Source organism: Amphiprion ocellaris, chromosome 8, assembly GCF_022539595.1.
Source record: "Amphiprion ocellaris isolate individual 3 ecotype Okinawa chromosome 8, ASM2253959v1, whole genome shotgun sequence".
Taxonomy (NCBI): domain Eukaryota; kingdom Metazoa; phylum Chordata; class Actinopteri; family Pomacentridae; genus Amphiprion; species Amphiprion ocellaris.
Window position 1 is genome coordinate 17,829,010 of NC_072773.1, and position 14,523 is coordinate 17,843,532.

Genomic DNA, 14,523 nt, shown 5'->3' on the forward strand with positions numbered 1-14,523 from the left:
AGGCCACACCTCCAGTTCTCCCAGTTTCCAGAGGTTCCCAAGTTTGCTGTCACACAAACTTCCTCTTTGAAGTTATTGGGTTCTTTAGTTGCCTCACTCCAGTACCTAAATAAAGAATTATGTCCATTTGTCCACTTCCAGGGATCTTTGAAATGACAAATCCAGACTTTCGTCCTGAAGGAATCAGCTCCACCACCTTCTGGTTCTCTGTCATGTTTCTCACACTGGCCAGGTCTGTGTGATGAGCTCTGCAGTAGCTCTGGGCCTCAGTCCATGTCATGGGGATGTTTATGTAGACAAATGTCACATTCTGCCCTGAAAACAGACCACAGTTAAGTGCTGTGTCTGATACAATTGTTATGACATGAACAATGTGCGGTATTTTGTGCAACTGAGGCAGTGTTAGTGCAAGGATCCATTCAGATCTACAATGAACAGTTGAACTTGAACCAAAATTATCCAAACTCTCAGTGTAAACTCAATTCTGAATAATTTTTTTACTTTAAACTATTTTTCTCAGTATTCTAATTTTAAACTAAGTTTCAAGTTCAGTTTTCGTTCGAAATCCATCCATCCATTATTGATACACTGCTTTATCCTCATTAGGGTCTCAGGGGGGCTGGAGTCTATCCCAGCTGACTCGGGCGAAGGCAGGAGACATCCTGGACAGGTCAGCAGTCTGTCGCAGGGCTTACATATACAGACAAACAATCACATTCACACCTACAGGCAATTTAGAATGATCAATTAACCTCAGCATATTTTTGGACTGTGGGAGGAAGCCGGAGTACCTGGAGAGAACCCACACATACACAGGGAGAACATGCAAACTCCATGCAGAAAGATCCCAGGACGGCCGTGACGCAAACCGGGAATCTTCTAGCTGCAAGGCGAAAGTACTAACTACTATGCCACCATGCAGCCCTCGTTCAAAATCATTTTCATTTAAATTTTACCTTGAAAATCAGTATTCTGACTTCCTTGCAGCTCATGAAATTACTCAGAAGTTAAACAAGGACATCCTTATGCAAAGTTTGGGAGGTGGATCAAGGATTTGCCTACAAACGGTTGTAGTTTCAGACTGATGTTTGCGTTTGTTGATACTGTACTTAAAAGGCTGTTGAGACTGAGCCTTTTCTCACAAAAACAACTGTGGTGTCACTAAGCAAGAATATGTATGAAAAGCGATCACTGTTCATTTTAAGGCGGTGATGTACACGTTTAGTAACCCCACAGACTGTCATGATCCACCTAAAGGCCTCATCAAATTAGTTTTATTTGACTTTACAAGAGAGTGAGCCAAATTAATAAATACGTTTAAAATGGCAGGATGACCGCTTGTTGTTGTCAAACTGCATTTAGATGACTCAGAGGAAAAGATTCTCTGATCTGAATTATTTGATCAGAACTCCAAGCAACAAGAAGATTTCATGAGTTTCTTTTCAACAGAGATCTGAAAGCTTAGTTGTTGTTGTTGTTGATCTTAAAACTTGAAGGCTTTAAAAACATCTCTTGAGATGAATTGTGAACATTTCTACGTAGTTCACGTTAAGCTGTAATATTAAATGTTTAAAGTTGAATTAGATTTAATTATTTTACACAAGTAGTTCATCCTTGTGTTATTTGCGGTGCAACCTCACTTGTATTTTAACCTTTGTTGTCAATAAAGTCTGTTTAAAAAAAATGAAAAACACGCGTCAGCGTACCGGTCGACGCATGCGCACATCGTTCACTTCCTGCTTCCTGACAGCTGCACAACACTGGCAGCAGAAGCTCACTTGTTCTCCGGGTTTTTCTCTCTAATTTGGCTCCTCTGTCTCCGTGTCCTCCTGTCCGTCTGTCCGTCTGTCCTCTGGTCTCTGTCACGTCTCCATGCGCGCTCCCGTGTGCGCGGCGCTGTTGTTGCTGCTGCTGAGCGATGCGGCGACTCATCAGTTCACTGACCAGGAGATGGCTGCTGTCAGGTACAACACATTGACACACAAGCGGCCACTTTCAGCTTTGGAGACCGCAAAATTGTTGCATATTTTTATTTTTTCATCTCAAAGTGCAGGTACCTTCAATAAATAAGATAGTCTTTGTTATTAAATAGACATATGGGAAATTAACGTAGCTTTTAATTTAATATCCAAAGTGAAATTTGAAGTTTTGAAGTGGTGGAAGGTGAACTATGGCAGCAGTCTGGCTGCATCTATCACTGATTAGTTTTTAATTAATCTTTTGCTCGATACAACCTTTAAAAAATTGTGGAGAACGTCCACAACAATGTCCTAAAGTCATAGGTTTCATTTGAACACAGCTCATAGCCTGCATTCTGGTATATCCTAACTTTTCTGCATTAGTTTATGGTGAAATGTCTTTATCTCTGTAAAAGAAAGCAACGTTCAAGTACCAGGTGACATTTTACAATGTAATGGAATATTTATGGATCTTATTCCATTATAAACTCAGTGGTTGTTTGAGGTTACATTTATTATTTGCAACAAGCATCCCTAGTCTGTGTAGATTTTCGGTCATTTAAGTCATTCCAAATGCTTCAGTAGAAGAAAAACCTGACTTCCTCTTCTGTTCTTAAAGACATTTTACCTACATATAAGAGGCTTCCTCAGTTCTAACTAATTGGTGATGGGTCGCAGGTATTTATTCTCACTCACAAATCACATAGGAAGATAGTGATGTTGCTTGGGAAAGGATTTCAAGACTGCATTGTATGTACCTGATAAGTGGTGTTGTAGATGCCCTCCTCTGTTTGGAGAAGGCTGTTCCAGTTTAACATGGATGACTTCCTTTACTCCTCTCTCAACCTTCTGTCTTCTCCTGTTCAGAATGTAAATATTTCTGTCTTTAAAGGAGTGTATTTTGTGTTTTAGATGCAGGTGGACTGCACAGTCTTGTCCAGAGGAGCTGGCTTTCTGGTGTGTTTTTGGTTTGTTCGGCTCCTCTCCATATAGGCCTGTGCAGTCCTCACTGCATGGCTGTGGAGGTTTATTTCTCAGCTTGTGTTTTAGTGTTTTATCCTCGGGGTGATTCAGTTTTTTTTGTCCCTGACTGCTACTGGGCCTGATGTACACTGGGATGTTGTGAGAACATCCATCTGAATTTCTCAGTGACATCAGGTATATATGGAATGACAGGGTTGTCCCTCCTGCCACTTTTTCTTCTTTGTTTGATGTTGCGCTGTTTTTTCTTCAAATCTTTGCAGACTTAACAAAGTTTCAGTTGGGATAGTTTCAGGTTCTAAGTGTTTAAATGTTGTGCACTCCTTTTGTCCTTTTGTTTTCCCTCTGGTTTGGTTCTAATGCTGTTAATATGTTCTAATAATTAGTGGGAGTCAAACAGTGCATATTTGTCTGTGTACACTTCAGTGCTGAGACCTCAATGTGCTCAAAAAAGTCAGTTTATTTTCCCTGAGGATTCTCCCTTATGTATTTGATGCTGCTTTTCACCAAATTGATCTGTTCTTTGAAGGTTTTGACTTCTTGGGCTTTAATTTTGAACCGGGTGTTGTCCACTTAGTAGCTAGGATTTGTTCTCTTGAAGAACCTCAGTACTCTGATTTCCACTTCAGTGGGTAATACTGGTGCACTTGTGGTACAGTTGTGCTTTTGTCTGGAGAGTCTCTCACTGTATTTAAAATAGGTGTTGGAAAGGCAGAGGTCCAGCAGGGTGCATGTCTAACTGGAGGTGAAGATGGTGTTGTTTAATGAGCTGTCAGAAGATTGCAGAGGTTGTTTTCTGACCGTCTCCACTGCTTCAGATGTATAGGAAATGTGAGGTGACATCAGATGACATCTCCCTCTCTACAGGCTGACACCCAGAGGGGACATGACCATATGTCTTGCTTTTTTCAATCAAAATAATCCAAAGATCTCTAATTATCTGCCAATATTTAATCACAAGGTAAGATAAGCAAAATATCAGCAAATTCCCTTTTAAAATTGATGCTTTAAAAAGACCTCAGTGACTAATTGAATGTCATAATAGTTGCAGATGATTTTCAGCTTTAATCTGCAGGTCTTGAAAAGCTTTGAATTCAGTTCCCTCTACGAAAAAAGGTCTCAGAAGGTTTTTATTATTATGATTATGATATTATGATTATGATTGCTATTTAAAGGTGCAAAACCTGCATTAAAATACATTATGATCTGTGTCATGTCTCAGGCAGCGCATCAAGTCCATGTTCTACCACGCCTACAACAGTTACCTCGACAACGCCTTCCCCTACGACGAGCTCCGCCCACTCACCTGTGATGGACAAGACACCTGGGGCAGGTGAGGCGACGTTGTCGCTGGCTGTTTTTCAAAAAATGATTTTAATATGTGAAGTTCATTTTAAAATACCGTGTATGTCCTGCTAACTAAATTTATTGACAACTTGCCAATCGTACTTTTAGCTTCATTCACATTCACATTTTAATTTTTCCAGTACATTGCCATTTTTTAATTAGAAAATTCTATAAATCTCTGCTAAGTTTGTTGGATTCAACAGCATTTGTTGCACTCTTTAAGCAGCGTGATAACCAGTGGACTTTCACATTGCTGTCTTGATTAAAGTGTTCTTTTTTTAAAATCTTAGGTACCATTTTGCCTGACTCGTTACTGCCTGTAGGTTCTTGGTTTTTCTATGTTTAAAAATTGTCAATGATAAAATGTTTCCATCTATGTTGTTTCCATAGTTTCTCTCTCACTCTGATTGATGCCCTCGACACTCTGCTGGTAAGACCTGGAAAAGATTTTTTAAAAATTGAAGGCAAAAATATTTTAAAATGTGAATAAAATGTATAGAAAAAAAATGTTGTTAGAGAAAAGTTTGATTCTTGGCCCCTGTTATTGCAGCTTTCAGATGAAGGCATGACTATATTTTATAATAAATTTAAATACAATGTGTCTCCAAAGGTTTTGGGAAACCGTACAGAGTTTCAGCGTGTAGCATCACTTCTCCAAGACACTGTGGACTTCGACATTGACGTCAATGCATCTGTGTTTGAAACCAACATTAGAGGTACGAAGGGAGATGATATTTCAGATTTAGTGAGGAATATTATGTTCAGAACTGAGTATTATATGTGTGTGTGTTTTCGTGTGTAGTGGTGGGTGGTCTGCTGTCGGCCCACCTGCTGGCAGGGAGGGCAGGGATGGAGCTGGAGCCTGGTTGGCCTTGTTCAGGACCACTGCTGAGGATGGCCGAGGACGCCGCCAGGAAACTACTGCCTGGTAAAAATACACACACAAGCAATTTGAGACAAAAGTCTATATTTGTAACAGATTACTTATTTATATGTGCTGAAGGTTTCAAGCCATAACACGCTGTATGAATGCTTCCAGCATTTCAGACTCCTACTGGGATGCCGTACGGTACGGTGAACCTGCTGCACGGCGTCAGTCCCACCGAGACACCTGTCACCTGCACTGCCGGCGTGGGAACCTTCATCCTGGAGTTTGCTATGCTGAGTCGATTAACTGGAGACCCGACGTTTGAGAATGCAGCCCGCCGAGCTCTGAGAGCCCTATGGAAGACCAGATCTGACATCGGACTGGTAATTTGTCTGTGTTTGGTTCTCTGAAATCCAAATTATCCAACCCTCATTAACATTCATCCATGTAAATAAAACTGAATGCAAATACATTAACTAAGCAATCAAAAATCATCTAATGAGCAACCCTAGTCTAGTCCATAGTATCCCTAAACTAGTTCACAACAACTTCAGGCCAATAACTTGCATCACTAGGCTAGTATGAAGCTTAACTATGTGTGAGTCCATAGTGTCCCTAGGCTAGCAACTATCCTCCCCAGGTTGCATTAGCATCTTGCAGATTAGTCATTGAGCCTAGATGGAATGTAAGTTTTCTTTTAATGTCAAGCAACAAAAAAATTGTAGCATGATATGATGATCTACTTTGTCCTATTTTACATCACAAAGCCTGCGACGTGACTGTCGCACTAATGCCAAGTCTAATACAGTATATATATTGACAGTGCGTAAATTGCAATGTAAATGCTTAGGGAAGATTTAAGAGACTTGACTTCTCAGTTGCAGCTGTTGGTATCCTTTTTATCACCTCCTGTCTGTGAGGTGCTACATCAGTCAATGCAATAATGATGTAGTGTTATAAAAGAAGGCGATATCTCCTTTCTGTCCAGGTGGGGAACCACATTGATATCCTGTCTAAAAAGTGGGTGGCTCAAGATGCTGGGATCGGAGCGGGTGTCGATTCTTACTTTGAGTATCTGGTGAAAGGAGCCATCATGCTGCAAGACGAAGAGCTGCTTAACATGTTCCAGGGTAAAGCTCACAACACTGTCCTTTCTCCTGCTACTAGATAACAGTTTGCTGTTTTTATTACATTATTTTAATTGCCGTGTGTATGTAGGGTGGGGTTTTCAGTTCTTATTTGATCTGTATGACCATGAAAATGAAAAAAACAAACACAAAAAAATCACCTGATATGTAGTAACCAAACCCTGTCCAGTTAGATCTGTGGACTAGTCAGTGACATCCCTTGACACTTGCATCTCTTGGCTAGTCCATAACAAGCCTAGAATAGTCTGTAGCATCTCCAGACTTACCAATAGCATTCTTTGGCTAGTTCACAGCATCCCTAGACAAGCATTTTTCAACCTTTTTTGATGCATGGTGCATTTTTTGTATTGGCACACTACCAAATAAAAATATTACAAAATGACACACTGTAGTCTAATACAGTACACACTTCAGAAGTTTACCAATTATCTCACACAAAGCAGCAGTGTTAATACCTTGCTATTTCTGGCTGACTGGGAACATTTTAAGGTTGGCAGTTTCCAAATGTTGTTGTCAGAGGTGCACCTTTGAAAGAAATCCATTTATTTTACCTGTACTTGTAAGCAGGTTTTCATTCCGGCCTTGCACTCGTGTGTTCACTTCATTCAGATGCTGAAGTAAATCTGCCACGCATGCCAGCCTTGGATACCACTCATCATTTGCAAGCAGCTTTGCATCGTCGCATGTCTTGTTAGTCAAAAACACTTTTAGTTCCTCCTGCAGCTCAAACACACAGGCCAGCACTTTGCCACGAGACAACCATTGGACCTCTGTATGAAACAATAAAGCTTTATGCACTGCTCCCATTTCCTAACACGAAGATGCAAATACGCGGCTTTTTACAGGCCTTGTTTTTACAAAGTTTATCATACACAACATCATCCAACACTGGAGTTAGGTCTGCTGATCGAGTTTTGGCAACAAGTGCTTCACTGTGCAAAAAACAATGCGAAACAGTAACCTCTGGGTGTCTCTCTTTCACTCTGTTAATGAAGCCTTTGGTACCGCTGTTCCATCAGTGCAAACACTCGTGTAGTTTTCCCACGGAAGTCCTCCTTGTTCAATACATTCTGATGTGACCAGAAAAATTTCCTCCCCTGTTGTTTTTTCTGGCAATGTCTTGCAAAATAGGAAGTTCGCCCTGATGACATCTCTATCCACAAAACACACATATGCCAAGAGTTAAGAATGTCAACTATTCAATTCAATTCAATTTTATTTATATGGCGCCAATTATAGGTTAAATTGTCTCAAGACGCTTTACAGAACCCATATGCCTGAACCCCCAGAGCAAGCCCTAAGGCGACAGTGGCAAGAAAAAACTAACTAATATCCATAGACTCATCAAGTTACAATGCAAATTTTCCACTGATGTGCATCTTTTCCAGAACAACACTTTCGATGTCTGCAGAAATGTCATCAATACATCTGGAAATTGTGTTATCTGAGAGAGAGACTTAAGCTTCTTCTTTAGCTACATTCGGGCTGAGCATATAATTTACATTGGCTGTGCAGACAGGTAGTATTAATGTGTCTGCCACAGTGTGCGGCTTTTTTGATTTTGCCACAAGTTCAGCTACCTGATAGCTAGCTGTGAGAGCTCTCTCGCTCACCTTTGTGGTTTTTTTCATTTAAGTTGCCTGTTTTTCAGTGTGCTCTCACAGGTGAACAAAATAGTCTGCGTTTTTGTTTTGAAGTGTTTCGTTTGCAGATAGCGTTGACGCTTGCTTGTTACCATGGCACTGTTGGATAGCTTTTCCCTAACACACCAAGCACAATGGAGTTGGTGCAGTAGGATCACTGGTGAAAATGAATCCAAATAAAAGAAATCTTTTGCTGTATTGCCTCAAGCTCAACATTTTTGCTTTTGTTTGAGCACCACTCATTCTAGGACCTTCATCTGGGTCAGAAATGTGTTCAAGGCCCACTTCGGAGTTTGTATTGTTCCATTTCAAATATTTATCCATCGCTGTCACCATTACCACTTCCAAGCATCACTAGCCTAATTCTGGTCTTAAATTGAGAAGGTCATCAGAAACCTGCTGCCCCCCACTTGCATTGAAAAATATTTACACTACACTGCAGGCAGAGGAATACAACAATGGGAAATCATTTACAGTCACTAAATAGTAATTTCTGGACTAATTTAGTGAAATTGAATGATATCCCGTGGCAAGTGTGCCATGTGAAAATCACTGCCCAAGGCTGGTCGGTATTATCCTTTGACTGATCAGTATTATCCCCATGCTAATGACTGCCATCCCCAGGTTGACATGTAGCATGCTGAGGTTAGTCAGTTGCAATATGAAATCAAGTTGCTAACTGTCATGCCTTTTCTCAGCTTACGATCAAGCCATTCAGAACTACACTCGTTTTGACGATTGGTACCTGTGGGTGCAAATGCATAAAGGAACAGTGTCCATGCCTGTTTTTCAAAGTCTGGAGGCCTTCTGGCCCGGCCTGCAGGTAGGAAACATTACCTGACTACACAAACACTCACAATATTTTCCAGTACTTGTATTGAAATTGTTATCTTTCATGACTTTTGTGTGTTTCAGTCTCTCCTGGGAAACCTGGACAGTGCCGTCAGAACATTTCAGAACTATTATTCGGTGTGGAGACAGTTTGGAGGTCTGCCGGAGTTTTATAGCATCCCCCAGGGTTACACTGTGGATAAGAGAGAGGGATACCCGCTGAGGCCAGGTCAGACCAGTAACTGATTAACCAGCTTTTTAAAGAGTCATTTGTGTGTATTGCATCATGCCGTATCAAATCAATGTATGTTTCTTTATGCTAACTTTGCATGTTTGCAGACATTCAGGGGAAAAAGGGACGTAACAGTTTATATCAGAGCTCCCAAAAAACCTGAATAGTATTTTTTTTTCATTCTGACTGAAATAAGAAAAAAATGGCCTATTTTAGGAATGCTATTTGCTAGCCTAGGAATGCAAGTGACTAGCCTAGGAATACTATGGACTAGCCTATGCTATGTACTAACATAGGCATACTAGTGGCTAGCCCAGCGATGCTACGTGCTAGCTTCAGCAGTGCTCCTTCCTAAATGTTTTCCTGCATGTTTGAAATTACTGCTACAAAAGTCAATGTTCTTGGTTAGTTCGTGCAGCAGAGGGAGTGTTGAAGGCAACAACATGTCATGTCTTTGAATTGAATTTTACTTCATGTGTGGGAATAAAACTGTAAACTGTGATTAGTACATCTTGCATACTCTCAGTTTTGTAGTGTGAAAATCTCCATGTGGTTCAGCTCAGCAACTTGAGGACTACTTACAGTGGGTACGGAAAGTATTCAGACCCCTTTAAATTTTTCACCCTTTGTTTCATTGCAGCCATTTGCTAAAATCAAAAAAGTTCATTTTATTTCTCATTAATGTACACTCAGCACCCTATCTTGACAGAAAAAAACAGAAATGTAGAAATTTTTGTAAATTTATTAAAAAAGAAAAACTGAAATATCACACGGTCATAAGTATTCAGACCCTTTACTGTGACACTCATATTTCACTCACCTGCGGTCCATTTCTTCTGATCCTCCTTGAGATGGTTCTACTTCTTCATTAGAGTCCAGCTGTGTTTAACTAAACTGATTGGACTTGATTAGGAAAGGCACACACCTGTCTATATAAGACCTTACAGCTCACAGTGCATGTCAGAGCAAATGACAATCATGAGGTCGAAGAAACTGCCCAAGGAGCTCAGAGACAGAATTGTGGCAAGGCACAGATCTGGCCAAGGTTACAAAAGAATTTCTTCAGCACTCAAGGTTTCTAAGAGCACAGTGGCCTCCATAATCCTTAAATGGAAGAAGTTTGGGACGACCAGAACTCTTCCTAGACCTGGCCGTCCAGCCAAACTGAGCAATCGTGGGAGAAGAGCCTTGGTGAGAGAGGTAAAGAAGAACCCAAAGATCACCGTGGCTGAGCTCCAGAGATGCAGCAGGGAGATGGGAGAAAGTTCCACAAAGTCAACTATCACTGCAGCCCTCCACCAGTCGGGCCTTTATGGCAGAGTGGCCCGACGGAAGCCTCTCCTCAGTGCAAGACATATGAAAGCCTGCATAGAGTTTGCCAAAAAACACATGAAGGACTCCCAGACTATGAGAAATAAGATTCTCTGGTCTGATGAGACCAAGATTGAACTTTCTGGCGTTAATTCTAAGCGGTATGTGTGGAGAAAACCAGGCACTGCTCATCACCTGCCCAATACCATCCCAACAGTGAAACATGGTGGTGGCAGCATCATGCTATGGGGGTGTTTTTCAGCTGCAGGGACAGGACGACTGGTTGCAATTGAAGGAAAGATGAATGCGGTCAAGTACAGAGATATCCTGGAAGAAAACCTCTTCCAGAGTGCTCTGGACCTCAGACTGGGCCGAAGGTTCACCTTCCAACAAGACAATGACCCTAAGCACACAGCTAAAATAACAAAGGAGTGGCTTCGGAACAACTCTGTGACCATTCTTGACTGGCACCGCCAGAGCCCTGACCTAAACCCAATTGAGCATCTCTGGAGAGATCTGAAAATGGCTGTCCACCAACGTTCACCATCCAACCTGACAGAACTGGAGAGGATCTGCAAGGAAGAATGGCAGAGGATCCCCAAATCCAGGTGTGAAAAACTTGTTGCATCATTCCCAAGAAGACTCATGGCTGTACTAGCTCAAAAGGCTGCTTCTACTCAATACTGAGCAAAGGGTCTGAATACTTATGACCGTGTGATATTTCAGTTTTTCTTTTTTAATAAATTTGCAAAAAATTCTACATTTCTGTTTTTTTCTGTCAAGATAGGGTGCTGAGTGTACATTAATGAGAAATAAAATGAACTTTTTTGATTTTAGCAAATGGTTGCAATGAAACAAAGTGTGAAAAATTTAAAGGGGTCTGAATACTTTCCATACCCACTGTAAGTCTTGCAATTCATGCCTGTCAGATGAGCTGCCAAACACAATTTCTTACCCTCCTGCCTCTGTGTATGTTTGTTTTAGAGTTAATAGAGAGTGCCATGTACCTGTTCAGGGCCACAGGCGACCACACCTACCTCCAGCTGGGCTTCGACGCTCTGGAGTCCATCGAGAGGATCGCCAAGACGCCCTGTGGATATGCCAGCGTAAGTCCAAATGTCTGCTGTTTACAGAGCATGCGGTGGTCTGCATACATTAAACACCAATAACAAAATACACTTAAAAAACATTACGCCTGATATGGCTGAGATAGAATTAAAATCTAAAGCAGCTCAGGCATCTCAGCTAAAACTGCGCTCCTGAGGCTGATTTTTCAGATTATCAAAAATCTGATAATCAGGCTGTGTGTAGATTCTTGCAGTATCATACAGCTCACCAAATGCTCTGTTGAACTGCTTCATATGAAGTAAATCAGAATGTTCCACGGTGAAGCACAGACACCTGCACAGTCCAAAAAATCTGTGACACCTGTTCACCATCAGTCCTTTTAAGAGGAGACATTGCAGATAAACAGAGCAACATTTTAACCAGCAGATATCATCATCAAGCAGTTTATTACTTCCAACACTGCAATGATTTTTTATATTACAACTTTGTCTAAATTGTAAATTAAGTTTGAATATGCAAATGAGGTGTCATGTATCTCATAATTACCCAGTTTATAGAGTAGAGTAGAGTAGAAACCTCAATATGGGATACTTTTTTCATTGTGTTGACATTTTCAAGTCAAAGGTTTTAACAGAGGGCATTTTAGATGTTCTGTTTTCATCAGCCTGTAAATGAAAAATACTGTCGAACAGCCAGGAAAAAAAACAAATCGCATTTTTATGTTCTTTAAATTAGCCTTAATTGATACATGAATATACTTCTCTGTAAAAGTGTTCAGAATCGAGATGAAAGTAAAACTGGAAAGTCAAGGACAAATGGAGATTTCTGACTCAGAGAAAAACAGCAAACTTGGCCTTTAAAGACATGTTTTAGAAAATGTCATTCATTTTTATTGGAGGCCACTGTTTCAACCAAAAGTTTTCATAATGAAACTTCCCCCGTTGACGACATTATTTTCATAATATTTTTTTATATTACAAATTTTCTGAAATTTTATGTTTAAATTCAAATGAAGAATTACATCATTAAATATGCACATATTTTCATACATTTCCACTAGACAAAGTAGTAAAATAAAAACATACATGCGTATTTTGGATGTTTTCTTTCCACTATTCCAGAAGAAGACATGTTATGGGAGCAAAATTTACCAAAAATTCAAAATTGACCAGTGTTTGGCTGCCTGTGGCTTCTTTCACTTTGCAAAAAAAAAAAAATAAATAAATAAATAATCCGGCTGAAGAGTCGTAGTTTGGACAGATTCAACATGCATCACAGACTGTGCTTGAAATGTTTACATGTCACAACCTCCAGGGAATGTTTCAAGTGTTGCAGGAGCATTGAGAGCTGTTCATCACGTGCACGAGGAGACCACTTCAACGGGGATAGTGGCCAGATTTAAATCGGATACGGTTTTTGATTATTATGGCCACAGTCTCGGAGCTTTTTGATCACATCTCTTATATATAAATCTTGCCTGTTTTGGTCTCACATGGTTTAATTTTTAAAATTTGAACTGTCTGTCATCTGTAAAGCACGTGGAGCTGCTGTATATATAAGGACAGTGGTGACTGAACAGTGTTAAATCCAAATACCATCCTGCAGGTTAAAGACCTGCGAGATCACCAGCTGGACAACAGGATGGAGTCCTTTTTCCTCGCTGAAACCATAAAATACCTCTACCTGCTCTTTGACCCCACCCACTTCCTGCATGGCGGAGGGACGGAGGGCGACGGTTCCTGGGAGGAAGGCGGTGATGGGGGGCAGTGTGTTTTAGGGGCTGGGGGGTTCATCTTCAACACAGAAGCTCATCCTCTGGACCCAGCGGCGCTCTACTGCTGCAGCCGCCACGCCCAGGACCATCAGGAGCTCCGAGACATCCTGCTCAGCCTGTCACAGCCCGACGGTCGATCAAAACCGCCTGCCAAGCAAACAGAAGACCCTCCACCCAACCCGTCAGACAGCATTGCTCTGAAGCCAGGAGAAAAGAGGACGCCTCCACTGCTGTCCTGCCCCGTTCAGCCATTCAACGCTCGGCTGTCCATCTTTGGACAGGTGTTCACCGACAACACCTGACACTTCAGGATCACCTCTCAATGACTTTATGAGGCCCTGACGCATGATGGCTCATTGGTTTAAAAGTCCACATTTATTCACTGTCACATGAAAAGTCAGGTGGTTTTCAAAAATGACCACTTTTTACGAAAGGCCAACAGGATGAATTAAAAAATCTGTTGGAGTTCTGATGCTCCAGTTTTGATCCAAGAGATTCACCACTATCCAGGATGCTGGTTTTGAGCTTTGACTGTAGCTGGGACCAGTGAGACCTGAACTCAGATTTGCTTTGCCGACACTGTTTTAACTTAAACTGATAGTAAAGTATATTTTTATTTATTAAAAATGTTTTGTAATTTTATGTTTGTCTCATTTGTTTCAAATTGGAGACTCAGAAATGAGAAGAGGGAGGATTGTGCATCAGGGTTTACATTACCATTTGAGTGAAGACCTAATATTTAGAGGTAAAAAAGAAAATTGCTTGAATTTAACAAATCTGCTCCTTTTAAATGGGAACTCCGCACCGAGTTCCTGTAGCATTTTTTTGTTTGTCTGCAACTCTGGGGCTTTCTGTATCATCAGAATCAGGTTAAAAGTGTACTGTTAATATTATGGCGGAAGATCGAGGACATGCATGTCAGAAAATGTGTTGTAGATTAACTGTAGTACCTGGTTACACAACCAGATGGAAACCCATACACAAATCCATTACTGCTTAATCCTCTGTAGGGTCACAGGGGGCTGGATTCTATCCCAGCTGACTTAAGGTGAAGGCAGGGAACACCCCGGATGGGTCACCAGTCTATCACAGGGCTACATAGAGACAGACAACTCACATTCACACGTACGGACAATTTAGAATCACTAATTAACATCTTAATGTTTTTGGACTGTGGAAGGAAGACAGAGTATCTGGTGAGAACCTACGATGCTCAGGGAGAACATGCAAACTCCACACAGAAAGACCCCAGGCTGGGATGCGAACCAGGGATCTTCTAGCTGCAAGGCCAGAGTGTCACCATGCAGCCCTGGTGGAAACCCTTACTGGTTAATACTGTAGGGACCATAGGAGGCAGTCACA

General features: G+C 41.1%; 1 protein-coding gene across 1 annotated transcript; it reads left to right on the forward strand.

Annotated features, from left to right (window-relative positions):
* The first annotated feature begins 1,725 nt into the window (after nucleotides 1-1,725).
* Nucleotides 1,726-13,803, forward strand: edem2 (ER degradation enhancer, mannosidase alpha-like 2). Its single transcript, XM_023260931.3, has 11 exons — nucleotides 1,726-1,964; nucleotides 4,162-4,272; nucleotides 4,677-4,716; nucleotides 4,897-5,002; nucleotides 5,089-5,214; nucleotides 5,326-5,537; nucleotides 6,143-6,284; nucleotides 8,644-8,768; nucleotides 8,861-9,005; nucleotides 11,304-11,425; nucleotides 12,993-13,803. The coding sequence occupies exons 1-11, from the start codon at nucleotides 1,873-1,875 to the stop codon at nucleotides 13,461-13,463; spliced, it is 1,692 nt and encodes a 563-aa protein (XP_023116699.2). The 5' UTR covers nucleotides 1,726-1,872; the 3' UTR covers nucleotides 13,464-13,803.
* Nucleotides 13,804-14,523: the final 720 nt, after the last annotated feature.

Bases quoted from the DNA above. Each gene is read 5' to 3' on its own strand.
- edem2 (XM_023260931.3), top strand. From the start codon at position 1,873: ATGCGCGCTCCCGTGTGCGCGGCGCTGTTGTTGCTGCTGCTGAGCGAT. The intron at 4,717-4,896 runs GTAAGACCTGGA...GTGTCTCCAAAG, and splicing joins ATGCCCTCGACACTCTGCTG to GTTTTGGGAAACCGTACAGA. The intron at 9,006-11,303 runs GTCAGACCAGTA...TGTTTGTTTTAG, and splicing joins GGGATACCCGCTGAGGCCAG to AGTTAATAGAGAGTGCCATG.